The 24,055-nt window shown below is 35.8% G+C and overlaps 2 protein-coding genes across 3 annotated transcripts; both read right to left on the bottom strand.

Annotated features, from left to right (window-relative positions):
* Nucleotides 1-8,499: 8,499 nt before the first annotated feature.
* LOC120429124 (uncharacterized) lies at nt 8,500-10,613 on the bottom strand. The gene is made up of 7 exons (XM_039594313.2): nt 10,445-10,613; nt 10,283-10,380; nt 10,008-10,133; nt 9,830-9,943; nt 9,578-9,772; nt 9,274-9,482; nt 8,500-9,209 (listed from the first exon to the last, which is right to left on the bottom strand). Exons 1-7 carry the CDS (start codon nt 10,488-10,490, stop codon nt 9,167-9,169), a joined length of 831 nt encoding a protein of 276 aa, XP_039450247.1. The 5' UTR covers nt 10,491-10,613; the 3' UTR covers nt 8,500-9,166.
* Nucleotides 10,614-15,248: 4,635 nt separating this feature from the next.
* Nucleotides 15,249-23,239, bottom strand: LOC120429119 (uncharacterized). Of its 2 annotated transcripts, none has more exons than XM_039594308.2 (4): nt 20,640-23,238; nt 18,418-19,975; nt 17,326-17,488; nt 15,249-17,144 (listed from the first exon to the last, which is right to left on the bottom strand). In XM_039594308.2, exons 1-4 carry the CDS (start codon nt 22,626-22,628, stop codon nt 16,943-16,945), a joined length of 3,912 nt encoding a protein of 1,303 aa, XP_039450242.1. In that variant the 5' UTR covers nt 22,629-23,238; the 3' UTR covers nt 15,249-16,942. The 2 variants fall into 2 exon arrangements, with proteins under 2 accessions (XP_039450242.1, XP_039450243.1); XM_039594309.2 differs by having other exon boundaries at nt 17,001-17,144; nt 17,342-17,488; nt 20,640-23,239.
* Between the last annotated feature and the right edge of the window lie 816 nt (nt 23,240-24,055).

Genomic DNA, 24,055 nt, shown 5'->3' with positions numbered 1-24,055 from the left:
TTGGCGTTCTCGATAGCGAAATTCCTACTCGAAACTAGGAGTCCGAAAGGCATGATTGTTGAGGCAATTCCAAACCTCTTTTTACACCTAAGCTTCAATCCACCCCGGGATTCGAACTGACGACCTTTGGATTGTGAGTCCAACTGCCTACTTCGCCGAATCTCGCCTCGAAAAATGCCATCCGAACCTGGTATCGAACCCAGTCTAACTGTGGTGAGAGGCAACCAAGCTTACCACTACACCACCGGTTCTGGTCGAAACTCCTATTAAAGGTCATATAATAATCTTTGAATTAAAAATATATAGCAAATCTGATCGGAACAACCAATTATATGACAATGGGTTAATTATGAACAAGACAAAAATTGTTATTTTCTAGCGCATCAATTAGAATTAGTGGGTTCACTTCTGACGACAAATTTACGCTTGTTAGGGCAAAAACAGAAAACTCAACCAAACAATCTCACTCTATTAGGGAACAACTCTGTAGAATAACACAAAACGCTAACAATTGTTTTTTTTTTGGTAAAATTGTGATTTTTTCAAGGGAATAAAATGGAAATGAGCAAGAGCATGAGCATGAGGAGTTACTACTCCATTATTGACAGATCAGCTGAAGTTAAACAATGGATCAAAAATGATAATCCCTATTTTATTAGACAATGCCGGCGCCCTCCCGAGAAGCCTGCAGTTCAACAAGGGTGGGAATGTTAGTTCAATACTTGAATTTGCAGACTCTTCAGACATGGAGTTTGTAGCTCCATTCCTGACGACACCGCATGAGACCGTTGAATCCATAGCATCTTATCCAATCATCACGCGAATGATATGCTTCTTTTCTTTATGGAAGTAGGATAAGCTATTGGGTTTTCGATGCCACCCAAGCTCCAAAATATACGCACAACAAACGCACTTATAAAAAGATGATTTTTCCCATAACAATACCCAAGTAACATTTTTTGTTCCGGATCCTTAAATGCAACTATTTTGTAACACCCAAAATGTGCTATCACAACATAGTTAGAACACTCGTGGTGCCCAAAAAAGCGCACGAAAATGTTGTGTTGGCAACATTTAGCCGCTTGTTTCAACTTTGTTACGACGAAGTTCTAGAAACAATTTGTTTGTCTAAATATGTCGGTAAAGTAGTTTGTTGTGTTGTCATGATGTTGCCATTATGTTGTCGTTTAATTTGGGCGAAACAAAAAAAAACTTTTTAAACAAAAAAAAAACTGAAGTGCCCCTGTCGGGATTCTGGACTGGTACCTTCAGATCTTCACACCTTGCCTCTACCACTGAGCCACGGATGAATTGATGAAAGGGCAAATGGTTGGGCTGAACTGTATCTTAGGATTCTTGATTTCAATATTATTCTTAGCACACAAATCGGGCTAAGTCACATGTTGCAACAATGGAACCAATAAGTTTTCAATATGTTTCGATTACAAAACGAAATGGATTGTTGCAAAGTTGTTTTCAATTCGTAACGTTTGCAACATTGCAACGTATTGTTCACAGCAAAAAATCCGATGGTAAAATCGCACGCAAAAGCATGCACATCACCTTTGTGAGAAAAAGCATGTAATATTGTATGAGAAAACGTGTACACAAAAAGCATGTACCGAAGAAAAAAAAATCAGGTCTGCTCACCCCAAAAATAACATCAATCCGGCGAGAGTCATATTTAGATTACCAAGTCCGCGCCCCAACCCACTCGGCTATCACGCCGCTATGAAAATAGTTGGATCAATGCCAATGTAACAGTAGGTTTTCCGTACGTCGTATACTGTGTTAACTGCAAACGATGTATGGGGAACCTACAGCTACATCGGTGAAGATCCATCTATATTCATAGCGGTGAAATAGCCGAGTAGGTTGGGGCGCGGACTTTGTAATCTGAATATGACTCTCGCCGGATTGATGCTATTTTTTGGGGTGAGCAGACCTGGTTTTTTTTTCTTCGGTACATGCTTTTTGTGTACACGTTTTCTCATACAATATTACATGCTTTTTCTCACAAAGGTGATGTGCATGCTTTTGCGTGCGATTTTACCATCGGATTTTTTGCTGCGAATTGCTAAAATGTCATTTATATGTTTCTGCAGCAAAACAAAACAAAAACTGGACTTAGCCAAATTTATCATGTTACCAAATGCTACTTGGGTACTAATAATAACTTAACGACCACGTGGTCTCACTGCTCATTCACCACTTGAAGAAAAAAAAATGCTGCACGTTGTGAGGCTAATCACCTCCCCCATGCACACAAGTCACAAAACGTTCACGAAACAATCTTTGAGGGGTTTAAATGGAAATCCATTACAACATTAGGTCAAGGGTAAGTTAACTAAACCTTTACCAACTGAGCTTTGTGATTTTGTGGATCTGTAATTATCAAAGGCGAGACATTGTTTGCTGCACGAAATCATTCTATCCCAAAATGCAGCGTGACGATCATTTAACTTTGATTTAAGTTCATAAAGTAAAAAAAGTAAATCTTTCCCTGTTCCTGAGGGGAACACCCGTGAAGAGTATCGGGGCCGGCATTCACAAAGCGGGTTCAGTGACAGTTCATTGATCAACTTAATGTTAACATGTTAAGATTAATGTTAACATTCCATAGGTTGTCTTTCGAAGGTGTCTTGATAAGGTCCAGTTTGTGACGATACACTACCTTCCCTTTACTAAGCAATCGAATCCAGAAGGGAAAAGATCGCAAGTTGTGTTGGTCCAAGCCGGGATTTGAACCCCGATCTACCGCTTATGAGGCGAAGCGTTACCACTGGGCTAGGTGGTTCGGTCATTTAAGTTCATAAAAAAAACTAAGTTGACTTTATAGCTGTCGGCCACCATTGCTAGTACCAACCACTTGTGTCTTCCTTTTAACTACAAGGACTTCGCCGCCCTGCGCTCCTAAGTGTTTGAGTACGGCACGGAGCGACGGCGCCGGATACCCATATTTACACTTAGAATTTTAGAGCGCCCGCCGCGGGATTCGAACCGGCGACCTCTGGATTGAGAGTCCAGTGCGCGGTCCGATTGATCCACACGGGCGGGACAAGTTCATAGCTGGACTTTATTTTTGTGAGTAAATAAACATGTCTTGACAGAAATCAAAATCAAAAAGGATAGCAAAAAAACCCACACATTTCAAACGATAAATCTATATACACAAGGTCGAGTCTATTAGATTCTAAGAAAAATAAATGGTCAATTTAAGCAGAAATTTTTCTTAATACTCAGATGGATTTAATGATAACGATATACTTCCAAAGAACTCAAGCCTAAACTTATCAGATGAATCATTTTTGCTCGGAAGTAAATGAAGCAAACCACATTTACTGCTTCCAAATCACAGGTCATGTTATTTTTACTCAAATGACAACAAAAGGCAAAATGCCGATAATCCTCTTTACAGCCTCTTCAGCAGAACATAAATCTAGGATCGAGTGGTATTTAGAGCAAAAACATGTTGACACCTTTCATTTATGTCATTTCAAGGGCCCTTTTCTAGTTTCCTTTTGCATAGATTTCCTATAGGTTGTATGAAAAAAGAATTGCATTTCAAATCGTTAAAACCAATATTTGAGTAGGGTATTACGAGAGGTGAGCTCTTTCACAGTTTATAATAAACTAGAGCATCCTGTTTTTTGTACCATTTGACAGACAGACGTGTGAAAACTGCAAACTTGGACCTATTTCCAAAATCGCATAATCACCATGCCAAACGTTTGCCTACCTAAGTGTCGTAATGTTCAGATTATCGCTCCCTAATCGGCCGGTTTCTGTCCTGTTTTCAATTGCCCTGAACAAATTGTAAGTAGGTATAGCTCAGCATGCACTCAGCATGAATCAACAAACACCGCAACAAAAAGTGCTGAAAATGCACATCAAATCGCTTGTGATTGGTATTTTTCAGCTGGATATGTTTTTATTGTTTTCTAAAAAAGGACTTGCTACTGTTTTTATCTTGGGTACAAATGAAAACACTGCAGCTATACACTGAACTACGATATGTGTATTTAAAAAAACCATAAAATTCAGCTTTTTTGTTAAAATAAGACATTACTACGTAAACACAAGTTTTTTTTATTTTTAAGCCCCAAAAAGAGTAAAAAAGACATTCAAAGTTTTCATTTGTATTTTTAAATCTTAAACAAGTTAAAACGAAGTGTTGAAGTACGATGATTCGTAACTACCAGCAAATTTTAATTAAACAATTTCTTTCTTCCTTCTCACATTACAAACCAATCCTGAAATACTCGATTGTGCACCAACGCTGGGGCGAACACATCAAAGAGAGTGTGAACGATGGAAAACGCAAAGAGCGAAACTCGTAATCTGTGTATTTTGCTGGGGTGAACAAAAACGTCTCTATGCAACGGCTAAACTCTTTACACTAGTAAATGCTGCCTGTTTGGGGTGCGGCTGCGACGATGATACCAGATTCATCAAATTAGAGTTTCAAACTGCGGAAGGAAAACTCACAACGGAGATTTATGGGAAAGGTCCTATTTCATTGGAATATACCTGACACCGTCTGGAACGAATCAGGAAATTGGCTTTTCCCACTCTTTCTGTCCATTAATTGTTATTTTTTAACAGGGCAATTGCAAGGTAAACCTGCCACGTACTCTACCAGATATGTTGAACATCACTTATTATAGCGTGTGCAGCTAATGAGATTAACACCAGAGTACCACCCTCTGTTACAATGTTTGAAGCACTGCTGGAACAACGGCTCCTAATTGATTTAATTGGGTGGTTTATAAGATATTTCGATGCGATATCAGAACAGATCCAGCCGTTGAGGACATGTTGATAAACTTGGAGGGGATTCTTTGCTAATATATTCTCAAGAGACTCAATTATATTAGTTATGCGTATCTAAATTCATCGTAATAAAAAATCTCAAAAAGGCTAAAAAAATGTGGAATATAGACTCACTCACCTGTTCTCACAATCATGGGGATTGGACCGTGGTCAAAAATCCAGAGCGTGGTGAAGCATCTTTCCTTGCTAAAAATAATGACAGGACCCGAGAATCATTGAACAGATGTTTCTATGGAAAATAAGTATGGCTCAGATCCTATTCATATAGAGTCCACTTTTTTGGATCTTTGTAAAGTTGCTTAACCTATACATTTTCATTTAAATATTTGGGCTAAACTTTACGTGGGCCCAATACCGACACTAACCTTAAATACCAAATTTAAGCGTGATTGGACGAAACAGTAGTTACCCTGCATTAAATAAAATAGCACTGACCTACAAAAATTGAGAAAAATGACTGCGCAGGTTCAACTCGAGGGGAAGCATGATGTTTTGGGTCCCCAGAACTACGTGTACTTTGAATTTTTCAAATATTTAGACTGGGCCGAATGGTTTTTCTCTAAAGTTTGTATGGAGAATTAGTGCTGTTCGGTTCTCCTACATATTGCATGCAATTTTTGGATTGTATGCAATAGCGCCGAACCGCCCTAATTCTCCATACAAACTTTGGAGAAAAACCATTCGGCCCTGTCTAAATATTTTTGAAAAAATCAAAGTACACGTGGTTCTGGGGACCCTAAACTTCATGCTTCCCCTCGAGTTGAACCTTCGCAGAAATTTTGTTGGTAGGTGTGATCAATAAATATACATCAGCACTTCACTGCCGCTCGAAGCTAGTCCTTCCCATATGTAATTTCGTCAATTTTGAGGTAATGATGCAGTTTGGTTCAAAATCATGTAAACTATCAGAAAAACCAATAAAATGTAGTACTTTGTTCTAGAAAGCCGGAGAAAATCCACTTTTTCGTGAAATTCTAACACGTAGCCTTATGAGCGGGACAACTTTGACACGCGTTTTTCTCGGCTTGCTGTTTTTACATATAGGACGGACACGATTAGAGCGGCAGTTCAAAGCATTGAAGTATGTTGTACATTAGCTGTGCAAATGTTTCATGACACATCGAATTGTAAAAATACTATGTATGTGACAGTCGTAGTACTACAGCAAATCATTGAACAAAAACGCCATCCAAACCAACAAATTCACAGGAGATAAAACTAAATCGACTTAAACGTCCTATGCCATAAGCTGATTTGCGACTCTGATTTTTCGTTCATATTCAGCATTTCACACCCTGAGAGTGGCCGTGGCTGACTGGTTACGGTGTTCGCTTTGTAAGCGAATGGTCCTGGGTTTGATGCCCATCTGCTCCCAACGAGAAAGTTTAACACTTAGAAATACTTGAAATACTGAATATGAACGAAAAATCAAAGTCCGAGCAGGTGGGGTTCGATCCCCCTTTCGTTAGATTGGTAAGCAAAAATGCTAACCAGTACGCCATCACTTTTGGTTGGCTTGGTGAGCTTTGACTGGAATTACTACCAACTAAATACGCGCTGGGTCTTTGTCCATTTGACAAGGGTCCGGAAATTCTAAATAACGTTTGAATCCGATTGAGGCAAGCGTTCTTTAGGGCGGGGCTTGACGATTCAAGCTGAAGTACCTCGCGCTCGGTTAGCCAGCGTAGAAATGGGTCACCGAAGCTCGGCAGAGCTAACACCATCCAAATGCCTTTGCGAGTTATTTGCATGTATAGAATGTTAAAAATCTAAAAATACATGAAAACAACTCAATTTGTAAGAAGCGGCCGCGTGGTCCCGTTTGGTTGGTTGCACACACACATACATATTCAGCATTTCACACCTTTCCAGTGTGCGGATCAAAATTAGGCCAAAAACTCAATAAATAGAGTTATCTAAGCCTGCTCTCACGCACACTAGCACACCATTTGTTTTGCTGGCCGGTACAAAATGTATCCTCAATCTTTTTCGTGTACGTACACTAGGGTGCCCAGAATATGGGACTTTTTTTCAAAACCTCGCTCCACAAGCTGAATATTGTTTCTTGACCTATTTTAGGACTCTGGGCCAAATATGAGCAAAATCGGTCATCATTTACCCATTGATACTCGGAGGTGAAGTTTGTATGGAAAAAATCGAAAAAATGTATGGAAAACCCAAGTTTCTTACGGTTTGGTCTGCACGGTGCGCTACTTCCATCCAAATATTCCCATTGAAAATTTAATGCTCTACAACTTTGTAGAACATACCAAAGCTGTAAAACTTGATCGTGAAAAGTTATTAGCAATTTAAAAAAGTCATTTTTGTATGAAAATCATTTTTTTCGCCAACTTTAGGCTCGGGTATCAATGGGTTAATCTCATCCAAATTCGCTCAAAATTTACACAGATGCCTAAAATAACCCAAAAAACCGTTATCCGCTTGTGGAGCAGGGGGTCATTTTTTCTGGGCACCCTAACGTACACGCATTACATGCGCACGTAGATAACTGTATTTTCCCAATAACGCAATTTAGTATTGGTGAGTAGTATAGGTTTTTTTAAACGGTAAATAACTGATTTTGATGTTGTTTTGAAATGTTTAGCTCCTTATAAAATTTTCAAATTTGCCCGATTCCAATTCAATATTTAAAAATTTCTAAAGCTAAACTTGAAAAATATTTGAATTTTCCAAAATTTCTAGCAATATAAAAATAAAAACATATTTAATTATGGACGCTGGATTACCCTGAGCACATCAATAATAAAAAAAAACATTCACGTTTTAAATTATTTATAACATTTTCGGGATCACATGTTTTGGCCAAACAAATTTTACCGTGGTTCTAGTCATATTTACTTAAATAGAAAATTTTAATATTATTGAACAAATTATTGATTTCCTTGAATCAATCTTTTTTTTAAATCAGCATTTTATGGTCAAAGTAATTTCCTTGACAAAATTGGTCAAAGTTTTCCCATAGTACTAACCATGGTAACAAAAAATAATAACAAATTGAGTTATGGACCCACTGAAAATTTTCGCACAAATTATTGATTTCCATGGGAGGGTATATCACTAATCTGAATATCTTGGAAATCTGTTCAACTTTTATCAAAATAATCGGCATGTATCGAGCGAGGCTGCTATAATAGTGGTGAAAATTCGACTCTTCGCCATCGAAACCCAGGCTGAATTGAATGTCAGTGTCGGACGATGCAAGTCTCTATTTTTTGCAGTAAACATCTTAATAAACACTGTACAAGAAGAATGAGTTCATTTCACTCAATAGTTTTCGAGAAATGTCAATTTGAAGTGAAAAATTAGTGGTGCTCTGGTGCAACCATGGGCGTTAGGGGGTTAAGTCAAAATAAATGAATCGAAGCCAATCTACATATCTGACCATTTTTGCTCGAAACTATGGAATAAGAAGAGGATTTGATACATTCGAAATACAAAATGTTTGTTATATTGTGTTCCCCATCACTCATCGAAACATTAAAAACTATACCTTCAAAGTGTAAACATCTTGGTAAGCATTATTTTCCAGCTTTCAATGATTTTTATTTTGAAGAATAACTTGAACAGCTCTGCTAATGCTGCTGATATTGTTTTTTTTTTTTTAATGAGACGGTAATAAATCAATTAATTTAGGCATTGTACTGATTCTAATCTAACATCATTGAACTTTATTTTAAATATCGTTATTACACATAAAATCGAAAGAGCAAAAGTATCCAGAAAATCTAAAACCATTGCTATAGAATATGTTCTGTGCTTTTATAGGTGCGATACGGTAGGAATATGGATTTTCGATTTGAGATGGCTTTTTCAACCGTTTGCAAGACACCTTATACTTAAATTATGTACACATTTTTTAAACAACTTGAATGGAAACTTTTCTGTACGCGAACATTTATATATAACGGTTTTAAATTTTACACTATAGCTTATTCACACGAACTAACTGCAATTTCATCGTCGCTTACTATAACATTAATTAAATTAAAATGGAAGACTTTTATATTTTGCAATCATGTTGCTCATCCTAATGTTTCATCATATTGTTACTGCATTGTTTTTTTTTTTGTTTGCTGAACTGGTAAATACTTATTTTTTTAAATTGTTTGTCATTTATGTAATAGCATTTGGTACTATACGACTAGATAATTGTTTCTGCGATTCGTATCCGTTTACGTTTATGATACTCCAGTTTGATACACATTTGTTTGATATGTTGTTAGCAAATTATTTATCTTCACTGGGTATTAACAGAACTATTTGGCCGCATACGTCTGTATCTTTTTGATACTCAGCAAAAATTGACAACATCTTAAGCCATTGTTCCATACTGGAACTTTTTTACTTTGAAATATCTGCAAAATTGCAATAAAATTTAAGTTTACAAAAAAAATACAAGTTTGTTTTAAATTATCATACCTCCATAAACCATAGCCAACAACAGTGCATACAGTTGCTACAGCTAGCGTAGAACCAACAGCAATTGGGGCTGTTTCATCCCGATATGTTCCAGTTGCACTACATTGAAAAGTTGGGCCCCATGTATTTGAAGATTTATACATAAAACTTTGCATTCTCAGCTCACGAAGGTACAGCTTTGCTAAGTGACCTGCCTTATCGTTTTCATCCTAGAGTTAGACAAAAATACGAATTCCCGATTTATAGACAAATTTTAAGACGACAAAAGACAATCAGAGCATTTGCAGGGACGCGTTTAACTCACCTGCGAAAACATTGTTATGACTACTTCTTGGTCACACGTATAAGATTTTCCAACTGGTGTTGGGAACAATAGTGTTCCAGGAGGAGTCGATAGTTTAACGTCCAATCCGGGTCGATCAATGTGCTCGAATATTTTATTCGAAGATGAATAGTATAAATCAACGCTGTTAACGTACCACCTTTCTCCACCCGGAGTCTTGAAAGAATAGTCATATTAAATGTAAGGGTTATTCAAATTAACTACTTCTATTACCTTTGAAAAGTAAATATTTAAAATGAACCCTTTCCAACCCAAGGAAACTTTTGATTCATCTTCCCAACATTCGCCGGATATATCCATTTGATCGGGCATGAAAGTATCTGCCTCCTGTAGATAAAACGTCATCATTTTTATATTAGGATAAAAATAATATCAAAAATAAAAAACGTACCTTGTCTTCACCATACTTATCACGATATTGAATACTGAGGAGTCCATCAGTTTGAATGAGTATGCACGTTGCACCACTAGTTCCGTTTAGGCGGTAGAGAGAAAGAGATGATGGCACAGCTGTCGCCTGTGTGTAGATGCCATAACGTGAAAAATCGTTATAAGAAAAGAAAAGCAATGAGATTGCGTTAGAAGGGAGGAAAGAAAAATCAATAGTTTATTTCATGTGTTCATTCATAACTTAGCTTTGATTTCAAACTAACTTGCTATACTTACTGAACTTACTGTTGGTTTTAATGTATATTTAGTGATTCGAGGCTTCTTAGTGGAAAGTCCCTCTAGCTGTAGGGAAAATGCCACATTGAGGAAAACGCCTTTATGTGAAAAAACGGAATTAAGCTTTTTAATCATAGATTTATTAAATATTTGTATCCTTACCTAATAACAGTAGCGTAAAAAAGAATAATTCAAATGATTTATTCATCTTTATTGCTAATTCGGACGCAGAATATGTTAATCCGAGGCTGGATACATGAATTCGCTTAAATAGCTGTAGTCACCTGAGAACAAGATCCGTGAATGAAAATTTTCCTACCTCGTCCAGATACGAATGCGTACTAGTAGTTGTGCTATATCCTTCATCGATATCATTCAGAAGAGAATCCTGCGCACTGGCACTTAGAAATGTCAGATAGAGAAATATTTGAATCTGTTGTTGGCAATTTTGGTATCCTAGATTTGTACGATTTGAGCGTTTTTTTTTATTTAGGATAAAATGTGTTTTATTTAAATATGATAATACCCGACAACCCGACTAATCAACAACCTTGATATCGTCTAAATACATCTAATTAAATTTTCAGATATCAAGTGCGTTTCGAATAAAATTACAAAAAGAATGACGACGAAGTATAAGAATGCCATTCAAAAAAAAATCAAACTTGCAGGTTATAATTAAGACTTTTTTTTGTCTTTTTATCACTAGAAATTGAATTTCCAAAATAATAATATGTTTAAGAGACTTAGGAACCTTTTGTGCTAAATTTGAGGATGGTGCCAATGTGGTACCGTAGATATGATTGTTTGAAAATTATGTTGTTTTTGAAAAATCTAAAATATTGCAATCATTTTAAGATGCAAAATCGAATTGCAGTCGAAAATTACGTTACACATTTTTGCTGAAGTGTATGGATTTCAATTATAAGGTGAAATTTGTCTTAACAGTTCAACTTTTAGCAATTAAAAATACATGATAAAAGAAAAACTCCCCTGCAAAACATACTTTCGAAAAGCCGAGAAAATTTGCAGCAATTTTCATTTTTGATCACTGCTGAGATATAACCTTTGGAAGTTATGTAAAAAATGCGTCATCTAATCCCTCATTTTTGAATTCCCAATATCTCGGAAATTGTTGCTTCGGAAAATTTTCTGCCCCCATCCTTAAAACCATTTTCTAAGTTTAAAAATCCAGCCCAACTTTTGAAAATTTATAAAATGAGTGTATTAGCCCTAACTAAAACTTTCGTGCATCGTTATGTACCGTATACCTATGCAGTAAATACACCAAGAACTACATCGGCGTTCATCGACCGATTTTCACAGCGTCGAGATGGCCATGCGAGCTGGGGTGTGGACTTAGTAAGCTGGATATGGTTATACCTAGTTTGATGTTATGTTAGGATTTGCAAGTTTATCTGCAAATGCCAGAGGTAAATTTTCACCTTATCAGTGGTAATTTTAAACCTTTTTTCTGACATAAAAGATGTACTCTTTTCCAGATGTAGTATTACCATGTTTGTTTTTACTGTTCAGCAGATTTGAATAGTTGATTGCTTATCTATATATATAAAAAATTTCGATGGTTTTGTTCGAACGCGAATCAGTTCAATACGGAGCGTCGGATCGAGGTGCTCTTTGTTGCGTTGGGTTCGTATAAGCCCAAGGATGGTTCTTACGTCAAAAAGTTACAACTTTGGCCACTCTGGAACCGATTCCGGAAAATCTGCAGATTGTATGGGAAAAGTTGCGTAAAATCAAATTTTGATCACAGGAGGCTGAATAAGCAAAAAAGTTCAAAACGTCAACAAACGAAAATAGGCAGAACGAAGTTTGTCGGGTAAGGCTTGTTAAATAATAAAATGCATTTTTTCAATATTTCGTCACCGCCACATTGGCCGCCATCTTGGATTAAAAAAATGTAAATCACTTAAGCGTAGTTAAGGGGTCATACTTAAACTCGACAATCAAAAATAAGACAGCTAAAACAATGTTTTTTTCGTGATTTGATTATCCGAAGTGAAATTTTTCCGAGGCCCTCGGATAATCGAGTCTGGACTGTACTGCCGCTCGAATCTAGTCCGTCCCATATGTAAAAAGTGAGTGCTGCGATAACGCCATGAGAAGCTCGAAAAATTTTTTACATTTTTAATCAACAATTTTTAAATCTAGATTAAATTTTCAAAACAACCTATCCCTCATGGGTTTCCTATGCAGATAGGGCCTTTTGAAAATTTAATCGAGAAATATTTTTTTCAACATTTTTTTCAATATTTATTTAAATAATACCCCTACTCCAATTTTGACTTGAAAAAGTTAAAATTTATAGGTTAATTTGGTAAATTTTCGTGCTGGGACTGACCTGACTTTATTTGTCCATCAATAAAGGCAAGTCTGTCAGGTTATCAAGGTAGGCTTAAACATTTACAACAGAAATTTACCTGTCAAATGTTGGTTTGTTTTGGTAGTTTTTGAAGCATTTTTTAATAAATTTATAAAAGTATGTTTGTTTCAGGTTAATCTAAGTTTTAGTATTATTCCTGAGTATGAAACTTTAACCGGCGACGAGACAGTCAATTTCTTTTGCTGCAGAGAGAGGAGATATTTGAATACACGTCTCAGCATATGGACCATTGAATTGACCGCAATCTGCGTTGGAAATGGAACCTCATCCAGACCCAGGACCATGAGTTTTCATTCAATAAGGAACAGAACTGTCTTTTTAAAAATAATAGTTACAATGGTATGTAGTTTCTTATTTGACCGTGGTTGTCCCTTGCATGAGGAAAAAAGGCAGAATACGTATCGAGTACAACGCTTCAAAATATATAAAAAATAATTAAATATCAACAACTTAAGTATTTTTTTTTTAAGTTCAACAGGCTCTATGAGACATAGTCTGCGGGTTATTTAAAAAAATACACATTTATTTGATCGATTTGTGAGCCATTTCTAACCAAGAACTGACTTGCCTTAATTTGCATATGGGACAGCACACAAGTCATTTTTATTTTGGAATTTCTAGAACAAACATGACTTTTTTATTAAATAGGCTTGAAGTAGATGTTAAAACAAGGCTTTTGTCGGGTTTATCTCAAAATCGACAAATATACATATGGGACGGACTTGCTTCGAGCGGCAGTGTATATATTTTCAAAAACTTTCTCAAAAAAGTATACTTTGTTCGAAAAAACTATAATGATAAGATAAAGTGCTAACTGGGGTGAATAGGGACATGAAGAGCGGGTGAAGACAGGTTTCGTTTTCGTTTTCGTTTTACGGAGCAAGGTGGGGGACGCGGCCTCAAGTCAGTCCTGGTCCGGTTTCTTGTGGAAAAAAGGTTAGTGGCCGAACAAGTATTGCATACAAAAAGAACACCACCGGAAGATATAGGGGATCAGGAGGGGGAAGGTGAAAGAAAATTAGTGTAGGTGTGGGTAGTAAGAACTTCGATGACTTAAGCAGTTACGGTAATCTAAGTTTAACACTGAATAAAGAAAATTTGAAATTATGATTCAAAGTTAAAAGGCCCGGAAGAAATTAAATAAGAAAATGTAACTATTCGGAGATTTTTACAAAGGAAACCTATGATGTATTTCAAATTTAAAGTAAATTTTAAAAAATACTGGAAATCGAAAGTTGAAAACTAACTTGTCTATGGAAATTTCATTTATGAATAAATCTTGAGGCATTTTTTTCTGGGCCCCGTCCTGTCGCGTCCGTCAGTAGTCTTGTCGTACATTACAACTGGAAGCAGATCTGCCAATGAAATAGTACACTTCGACCAGTTCAACCAATAATTAAAGTCCAATCAATCATTTACGGAAAACTAACATTTATCAACAACCTAAACTAAACTGTTTAGAAAGTAACTTAAATCTCAAATTCCCGAATTTTTAATTTTAAAGCCAAACATTCCTTTACCTTGTTTTTAAGCCAATACACATAAATGAACAGTTCATACTTTACACGTTGAACACTTATTGTTAAGAAGACTAACTCGTGCCTTCCATTTCATTAGGGCACAGATGCAAAAACAGTAAGCTGAGAAAAACGCTTTTGAAGTTTGTCCCATACATAAGGCTACGTGTTAAGTTTTCGCGAAAAAACTGGATTTCCTCCTGATTTCTAGAACAAAGTACTAGATGTTATAGGCTCTTTTGAAAGAGCACACAATTTTGAACCAAACTGCCTCAATAACTAAAAATCGATGAAAATGCATATGGGACATTTATGCGATCAGGGGCAGAGAAGAGTGTATCCCTATCATACCTTATTTAAACTGTTATTTGAGTGAAAGAGATACATTCCTGTTCACAAAACCCATGTGTCCCTTTGAAATGTTAGGCTCCATTTGATCGTCAAAAATCCGGTAGATCCTCGACTCGCAACAATGGTCGGTACAACCATAATCCGAAAACCGTTAGTTCAACAGATTAACGAATTTTGTCCGATATCATTTCATTATTGATTAATCGAGACTCTATGGATTTTTTGACTATTCCGAATGGTTAGTAAACCACATAAATTGAAATCAGAGATTCTGAAAGCATTACTTAACTCACTTACACATAGATGGAGTCTGGAACTATTAAATATGCCTAGAAGAAGCCTCTCTTACTGTTTTGTGTAAGCGTTGCTTTGCTTTATGAATTTCTACCTAAGCTAACGATGTATCAAAAAGATTGAAACCTTTGTTCGAGAAAACTATAATGATAAGATAAAGTGCTAACTGGGGTGAATAGGGACATGTAGAGTAGGTGGGGACAGGTGGGACAATTATGCGTTAGTTTATTTGTTAAAATTAATAAAATCTGAGAAAATTATTTAAAATTTCTCGATTCACAAAAAAGTATAAATTTATATCAGCATTGCTTGTGGAACTGTAAGAATATTATGTAGCAAGATATTCTAATGATTGGAACTTCGAAAGAATTGATGTTTTTGAACAATGTTGGACAGGATTGTGTGTTTTTGAAATAAAAATAGCTTTTTATTGCACAACTTAATATTTGTTTTGTTTTATTACAAACACATCCAGGTTTTGAATTGTCCTTTCAATATAAAATACAATTATTCTTATTTTTATATTATTTATGATAACGATACAAATTTTAACGAAACATTGGCGCAAACTAATAAAAAAATAAAAAAGCAGTTTGTTACAGGATTGATTTTTTTTTGTAATAAACTATGTTAAATTGACGGTATTTTTTCATTTCTTCGAATATGATGGACAGTGCAATTTTCTTTCGGCTGATTGTATGAAAATTATAACGGAGATTTTTGAGACGAGATACTAACTTTTTTACGATTTTACGTAAGTATCATAAGGAGAAAAAAGAGAGCTTCTAAAAATAATTAGAATCAAAAGTAAATTGATAAGGATAAAATTGTCCCTGTTCACATAAATGTTCAATAAGTATTTTTATCACCTTTGAGTTGATGATTCAATATGATTCTACATGCGAACTATCAGAAAATAAAGTTAGTACTAGAAAACTTGTTACAATCCCACTTTTACGTAAAAATCCTAACAAGTGACCATTTGGATGGGAAAAATTTACCTTGTGTTATCCTCAGCTTGCTGTTGCGTATAGGACATTTTTGTGAACACTTTGTACGAAGAGGGTGTTTAACCACAATACTTCTTAATGTGAACTTCTGTATCATGCTGCCCGACCTAGCCCAATTTTATTGAAAAAAAAACACGTGACTCGTCTTTTTCCCCCATTGCAAAGAGTTATTTTGACCAAGGATTTTTTAATCCAAATTCCCAATTTTACTGCATATTATTATTTATTACAATCAAAACAAAGAGTAAATAAAAATTGCATTGAAGTTTTTCTATATGTGTGTTTGTGTAGGTTCATGGGTCATTGGTTGTTTTTTCTCCTTTTTGTAATATTTTATGCACTAGTCTAACGTATGCAGCAAATTATTCCGAAAAAAAAATCATTTCAATTAACACCGTGCTCTGAGATGAAATATATGACAAAACAATAAAGTATCGATTTGTTATACGTGTCTTGAAAAAAACAATCATTTTGATTTTGAGTACTACAAATTTGCATTGTATCTATAAACTTTTGACAATATTGATTTTCTTTTACTAATAATTAATCAACCTTTATTAAATAAAGTTATTTTAATAATACATAAACAGAAACGAATTCAGAAAATGTGTATCTTTTGCATTATATGCCACTTATAACTAAATTAAACTATTAACTAAGAATAAATGTACAACAGATTTGCAAAAAATTGAGGCATCGAACACCTTTGCGATTAGAACAAACAGATAATCATCCTTTGTATGGAAAACTGGGGAGAAATATGACTGTTGCATATGTTATGACAATGTTTTTTTTTTTGTATTTCATGAAGTGACCTTTTCGTAGCCAAATATGTGCTTATCGCAACATTGTTCAATTGTTCAAATTATTCAAATTATCACATTTATTTAAACAATTGTTTCAACTCATAAAAATCCCTTTTTAACAATTGTTATGAACTCTGAAATTGAGCCTAAATAACAAAAATAGATGTTTTTTACAAAGTTACAAAGCTTTTCAGCCCACATCTTTTAGCAAAATTGTTGTACTTTACAAATAATGTATAAAAACAAACACATTCTCAAAACAACAACAGCTACTTTTTTTAGTTAACATATTCATCGTCATATTCTTCACTTGACTCCGTAGAAGTGAACGTCCAACGATTATTCGGTTGGTTGTTGCGGTAGGACATATCTGCATGATCAATAGCACCTCTATTTTTAGCGTTACTGCCTCCAATATTTTCAGCTTGCGAGTGGGCCATTCCCACGCCACAGTGGTACGATTTTGATCTTAAAACGGAGCTGAAAAATGAGAGTGAAATATTATTTCTTTATTTTTTAATCACATCAATATATCCAGAAAATAAGCAAAAAATAATAATAAAATAAGCAGAAAAAAAAACAAACACAAAACCTACAATTTATAAACATTTTATACAAAGCACTTAGTTCTAAATAAATTATGCACAAAAACCACGCAAACCTTTCGTTGAAATTACTTGGACGTTCAGCTTGTGGTTGAGGCTGGCGACTTGTCCGTTTTGCCTCCTCCTGTTTTCGTTTTCCTTCTTGAGCGGCCTTCATAGGATCATAACTTGCTCGTCGTCGCCACATTTCCAACTCTTGTTCTTTTGAATTACGTTGGGCTGGAATTGTTTTAAGATTAAAACTTTAAACATTGCATCGCTATTAAAATGTAATTGTATAGAATTTAAAATGGAATACCAACGTAATTTCCGCATTTGAATTTTAAGTTGAATTTCATCAGTGAAAGATTATTTTCAACTTTTCAGGCTATTTGGCCACTAATGCAATCATTTTCAACAGCAGGTAGGCAAGATGCTTAAATTTTGGTATAAATAACATTTATGTTTTACTGTTAACTGTTTTTTTACTTTTAATGTTTTTTTTTAATTGTTCCCAGTAAAAAACACAAAGGTACAATGTGAGTTTGTGAACAAAGTGTGAATCCTGCTCACGGCAGTGGATGTATACATTAGGAGTAAGCAGAATACACTCTTTGTTACCAAAATCACACTGGCCCATTTACATTATTTTGCTTTATATATGCTAACATTTTCGCAAGAATTTTGCCAACACACTTTTTGTTTTACGTGGTGGCGTTATACTTTTTTATTTTTAATATCTTAAACCATACAACATTTTTGCATGATTCAAAAAGCGTTTAGGAGATCAACTTTTAAGTGATGGCAAAAATGTTGCGTCGTTCCAGAGAAATCAACAAATTCGAAAAAAGTAACGCATCGCTTAAAAAGAAGTTTCTCTGTATCCGTTTCAGAGAAAAATATTATAAGCCAACTCGTGATGTCTTCCCAGCGCTCGGAAATTAATAATAGACATCACACCGTCTTTTCAAACTGAATTTACTAACTAAACGGGACAAACACAGAACACCCAGAGGAGATGGGCGGGAGTCCCACCCGGGCCCCGTAGCACGCATCAGGGATCGGCAGCCGAAGCCGCTAACCACCGCACCACGGGGTCAGTAACATTGTTCAGTTTTTGAATACCTTCCTAATAGAATACATGTAACGAAGCGAAACATATTTCCTACCTTCTTTTTTCGCATTTGGAAGCTTAGCTCCAGCTGATTTTACACTTCTCGTACTCATTCTATTGTGCTCTGTACGGCCCAACGCAATAGAAGCACTACTAGGGCTTTTCTTGACTTCTGTTTTAGCTAAATAGCTTTTAGATTCATCCTTCTTGAGAAAATTACTTGCAGCCGGCGTCTTGTATTTTGAAATATCCAAGTATTTCGGTTGCACTTTTTGTTTACCAGCCGATGTTGGTTCTTTGAATGACGCTAACTCCTTACTCACTGATTTTCGCGAAATGTTCAAATCTTGTTTCATGCGGTTGAGACTGGAGTCTCGTGGCATAGACGCACGATCGCGCGTTGCCCCTTTGATTTGAAGTGTCCGCCGTGGCAACTCTGGAGTATTTGGACATGCTGCTACCCCTTGTTTCCCTCCGGCACTGAGCTTTTTGTTTTGTTCCATCCGCATTAGGAAAGTTTTATTGTAGCGAGTATTTGTAATAGGCTCTTTCTCCGTTTCCTCAGTATCATCATCTCTGTCGCTAAACTCAGAGTTTGATGAATATTCTGGATTTAATTCCAAATCATCATCATTGTTGATGTAAAAATCGTCTTCATCATCTTTGAAATTTGCCACAATCTTTTTGAAACTAGTACTGCTAGCGGATTTTTGAATCTTTGTGTTTGACATCGAAGGTCTTGATCCTAGCTTTGGAGTCATTGTGGGAGTAGTTGGTTTCATCGCTTTTACAGAGAATGAACTTGACCTTTTAATCGGAGAAGACATTTGAGCTGATGATGTTTTAGCCATGGAAGTTCTGCTCGTCGACGCTGCTGTCGGTTTTATCGTATTTACTGAGGGTTTTCCAACTGTCGGTGTGATCATTTTCTGATTTCCAGTTACTCGTTGTTCGTTTGGTTTCATTGTGCTCAAGGACAATCCTTTAACACGTGTTGTTAGAGTCAGTAAATTCTCGTCATTTTGCTCGTTTTCATCGTCATCACACATGATGGACTCATTATTCGATCTTACACTATAATAAGCTGTTGCTTGATCAAAGTTTTGGAAACATTTCACCGGTTTCGGTGGAAGCGTAGACATTCCTTCAAACGAATTGTGTCTGGTATGTTGCTTTTTAAAATCTAATATTGCATTCGCGTTGTCAGTGTTGAGACTATTTGACATTTGATTACCATATTCTAAGGACGATAGTACGTTTATATATGAGTCGGAATCATCTAGTGATAAGTTTCTTTTGTGGTTTAACGAACTTTGCTGATGAATTTGCTGCTGCTGTTTAATGTTTCGTATTTGTTGATGTTGAGGTGAGAGTAGTGCACCTTCCATGCAATGTGACTTGTCGTTGTAAAGATTATGGACTGGTGCTTGGAACGAATTCATTGGAGATATCTTCGGCGACATTCGACGAGATGCAGGACTTAAAGGACTAGAGTGAGACGAATTGTGCTGCGTTGTGCTTCGTATAGAATTCCGTCTGTGAATGTTTTGTAACGTGGATATAGCAGCTGCAGTTTTTTGCAAATACATTTCAGTCTCATTCGTTGACAAATCCTAAAATAATAAAGATTAAATGATTATAGGTTTCCAGCATTACCTCTCATAATACTAAGTTAAAAAATAAAAATTGCCACCTGATGTGGTTAGAAAGCAAAATTGACAAACTGTTATTCATCAGAAAAAAAACTATTTTTTCAATTTTTAATATCCTTTTGAGTGAAAAACCACGAAAAATCCAGTCAAAAACCAGGCAATACGAAATATTCAGCAAATTATGTATATTATTTTGCTACACTAGAATGAATGGAATATTATGATCAATAATTTGAATTATTTAAGCCGGATACAGGCAGGTTTGCATATTTTGATAAAAAACATACTGTTTTATCTTTTTTCGTGTGCTTGATGGTTTAACACTTTGTTTGTATTGTCTGGCAAAAAACGCACTCAGCTGTGAAAATATACATCGCATCAAATAGAGAAACAGCGAAGAAGATACCAAAAGAAAGTAAAAACTAGCAGTGATGAGTAGTGCAAGTACAGCGTACACTCGTCGCATGGAAGAAAGCGAAAAAAAGCTGACGTTATAGTTAAACGACCTTTGAAAAAAGAGTTTCAAGTTCACCAACGTTTTATTGAAATTAAGTACATTACCTATATGAATTCTTTTGTTGGAAACTTACATCTAAACTTATGTCAAAACCAAATTGATATTTACCGAGTTACTTCCTTGAAGACTACGATTTCTGCTGACACTTCTAGCTCTACCAACTGATCCAATAGGGGAAGGAATTTTACTTGGACTCATAGGTGGTTTTGACGCATTAGACCTCGAATTCTGACGAATACTTCCTTGGCGTGTAAACTCATTATAGCTGTTATTTTCGTTACCAAAGTTTGGTCTCATAGTGGGATCACTGCTGCTGCTGTTGTTGTTAATAATATGGTCTAACTGCTTGCGATGAAATTTATGCCGATCCAAATTATCGCCAAATTCTTCGTACTTTTTAGCATCATAATAATCACTTTTCGTCATATCGATATCGAAATCATAGCCAAACTGGTTTCTGTTCTCAAAATCGTAGCTTCTTGTCATTTGAGAGCTTGAAGCAGTACTGGTACCAACTGCAGGACTTTTCGAATATTCGCGTGCTGTTTTGGCCCATTCTTGAATCCAGTCTTTTTTGCTAACAGCGGAACTAATGACAGAAGCATCAGATCCAGTTTTTCGCCTTGAACTATCATAAGTACCACTCAATTCTTGAATTCCAGATGCCTTTTCAGTGTCAGTGTAGCAGTTTAATATCTTGGCTTCACCCTTCGACAGGATATTTAGCTTTGCCACTCCTTGTACGTATTCAGAACTGTCAACATACGACTTGGTTAAGCTGTTTCGTCTATGCATCCGTGGGTGATCTTCCAGACATGGTTTCACACTCAGTATCCCACTTGTAGTCACCGAAGTAAACGTTCCTTGATCTGGTGAATTCATTTGATGTTGCTGAATTTGCTTTTCAGGTGATCTAGCCTTGTGTGTTATGTTCTTCACCCGAGATTTCAACTTCTCTAAATACGACTGTTTTTGTTTTATAGGATGAACTGCCGATTGATCATGGAAGTAACTTACTTCCAAAACATTATTCATCTTCTTGTCATCGGCAGGCTTGTATGAGCTAGGTTGTTCTGTTAGATCTATTACTTCTAAGTCATCTTGAAAGTTAGTTGGCCGCTGAGGAGTTTTATCTCTATACTCTGATTTTTGATAATGCTTCGAACCAGCTTCACTTATTGCTGGTATCTTGTCAATATTCATGCGCTCTTTTTGCTCTTCTGTATAATTGTCTCCATCTAGAGTGTATGTTCCAGCTTCACTTATACTATCATCATTATCGTCAGATTTAAAGTTTTTCAATGGGGGTTCGATACATGGTAAACCAATTGAGGAATCTAAACTTTCTGCATTGATCTCTGAACTTGAGCAATAGTCTTTCACTGCAATCGGATTTTCAAATGCCATTTGTAGAGTGTTGGATTTTGGGGTAAATTTGCTTGGTTTACATTGTTTTGATGTTTCACTAGCTGCTGCTTCTGACATACTGGTCCTCGGACTCCAACTGTGTCGATTTTTAGACGAATCCTTCAATGATCTGTTTTTATCACGCAGTTTTACTTCTGCAGTTGGCGTTTCCGATGAGTTATTTTTTAGTTTTCTAGGTAGGTTCACACTTTGGGGAGAACTTATTTTACCCACTGATGGAAGTGGATTGGTTTCTAATTTTGATAATGAAACTCCTCGTTTATGTCGATTTTGAAAACGTTCGAGCATTTTTTCGTGGCGTTGAACATCCACTGATTTTCGGCCTTCGCCAAAATCAATTGTGAAAGCTAACGCATTTCTTACTTCCGGATCTTCGCTTGCACAGCGCTTTTTTTCTTTAACTTCTCGCAATGACATACTTTTATTTACACATTCGTTGATTCCGCTGTGCAGATTACAGTTACTATATTGCACTTTTTCTTCACCTCCGTCCGCTTCGTCAGACGTCTTTTGCTTGGATATCTGATCGTCAGTAGGTGAATTATCACTCTTTTTCGAATTTTCTGGGCTAAGATCCACTTTTTCAGGTTCCATTTCAGGCTCCTTTGGAACTGATTTAGTGTTGAGATCTTGAGCTATATTGCACTCCATATCTTCGATTGGATCCATGATAACAATACAAAACTAGCTGATAATTATCACAAGAGCAAGCAGTGGATATTTTTTGCATCAAAATGTTTGACTGCTGATGTCATTATTTGTGTGCTACTTATCTGTATTAACCCTGCGAGAAAATAAACCAAAGGGTATTTTCCACAAAAAAAACTTTTTGCCAGCAGACTACAACAAAAATTATCGCACACTTGCTGATTTTCTAAATATCGCTTTATTTTTGGCCACTCATGGTCTTAATCATCAGTTCCACGATTTTCCTCGAAAGTGTGCACACAAATATGCTTTGTTAATTCCTTGACCTCCGTTATGTTTCTTTTTTTGTCTCGCCTTGGATTTTTTTTTCTGATCGCCACCCAAACATAAGCACTCTAAAACCTCTCATTCATCGTTGAACACAAATGAGCTCACATTCACATTTACAACGGTCTACATCTGAACGACATTCACGATTATTTCCTTTTATTCCGTGGATATTTAGCAAAGGTGTCTGTCGATTATTACACGATCTGCGTTACGTTTCACACGATCAAAATTACGGATGAAGAGTAATTGCGATACAGCTTTCATTTTTTATGTCTTTTTCAGCCTTATTCTTCAAAAGAGAACTGTCATTTTGACATATTTGCCTTTCAATGTGACACTAGTCTAGGAGAAAATAAAGGGATGTTGAAAGATATTATAATGTATGGTCCATATAAGACGATACGAACCCTGCATATACAGCAGTTCCATTTGAAAAGAGCACAAACAAAAAAAAAAGTGCTCGTATCGGGCTCGAATTTGGACTGGAGGTTCTTAAGCCGTAATAATTATACCTGTGTATATATATTTTTATTTTTTTGGCCATTAGGGTGACCTACGCGATGTTATAATGGTCAAAAAATGGCAATTTACGACGATTTTCGCAAAAAAAATAACACAATTTTTTTTTTAAATCATAACTTTGCGGCCTAGAGCGTCCAATTTCCCGTGGTTACAAAATTCCCAGGAAACGGGAAATTTACAACAAATTTCCCGGGAAATCCCGAAAATTATTCTGATACTGTTTCTGATTAATATTTTGCAACAGAATTGTATAGAACAGCAACTTTGTCAAAATGAGTGTGAGGATCAATTAATGGAATGCTTGTAAAAAATCATGCAACGTTGAGAAAATATTATAAATTTTCTTATTTTTTTGTTGCTGTCTTTCAAATCGTTCCAATTTAAAAAAATATATTATTATTATTTTTTGTTGAGAAGTATTTTTAACAAAGTTGTTTTTTTCAATTTTCATCCAATTGGGTCAAGGTAATCAAAAATGGAAAAAATCGTTAAAATAGGTTGTCGAAATTAAAATAGGTAAAATTCATTCCATAATAGCGTAATTTTTGTTGCCCAACATACATGTATAAGCAAACAATATTCCTAGTTGTGAATGC

Source organism: Culex pipiens, chromosome 2 (assembly GCF_016801865.2).
Source record: "Culex pipiens pallens isolate TS chromosome 2, TS_CPP_V2, whole genome shotgun sequence".
NCBI classification, from domain to species: Eukaryota; Metazoa; Arthropoda; class Insecta; order Diptera; family Culicidae; genus Culex; species Culex pipiens.
Note: the sequence above shows the minus strand (reverse complement) of the source record. Positions and strands in the feature narration are given on the sequence as shown.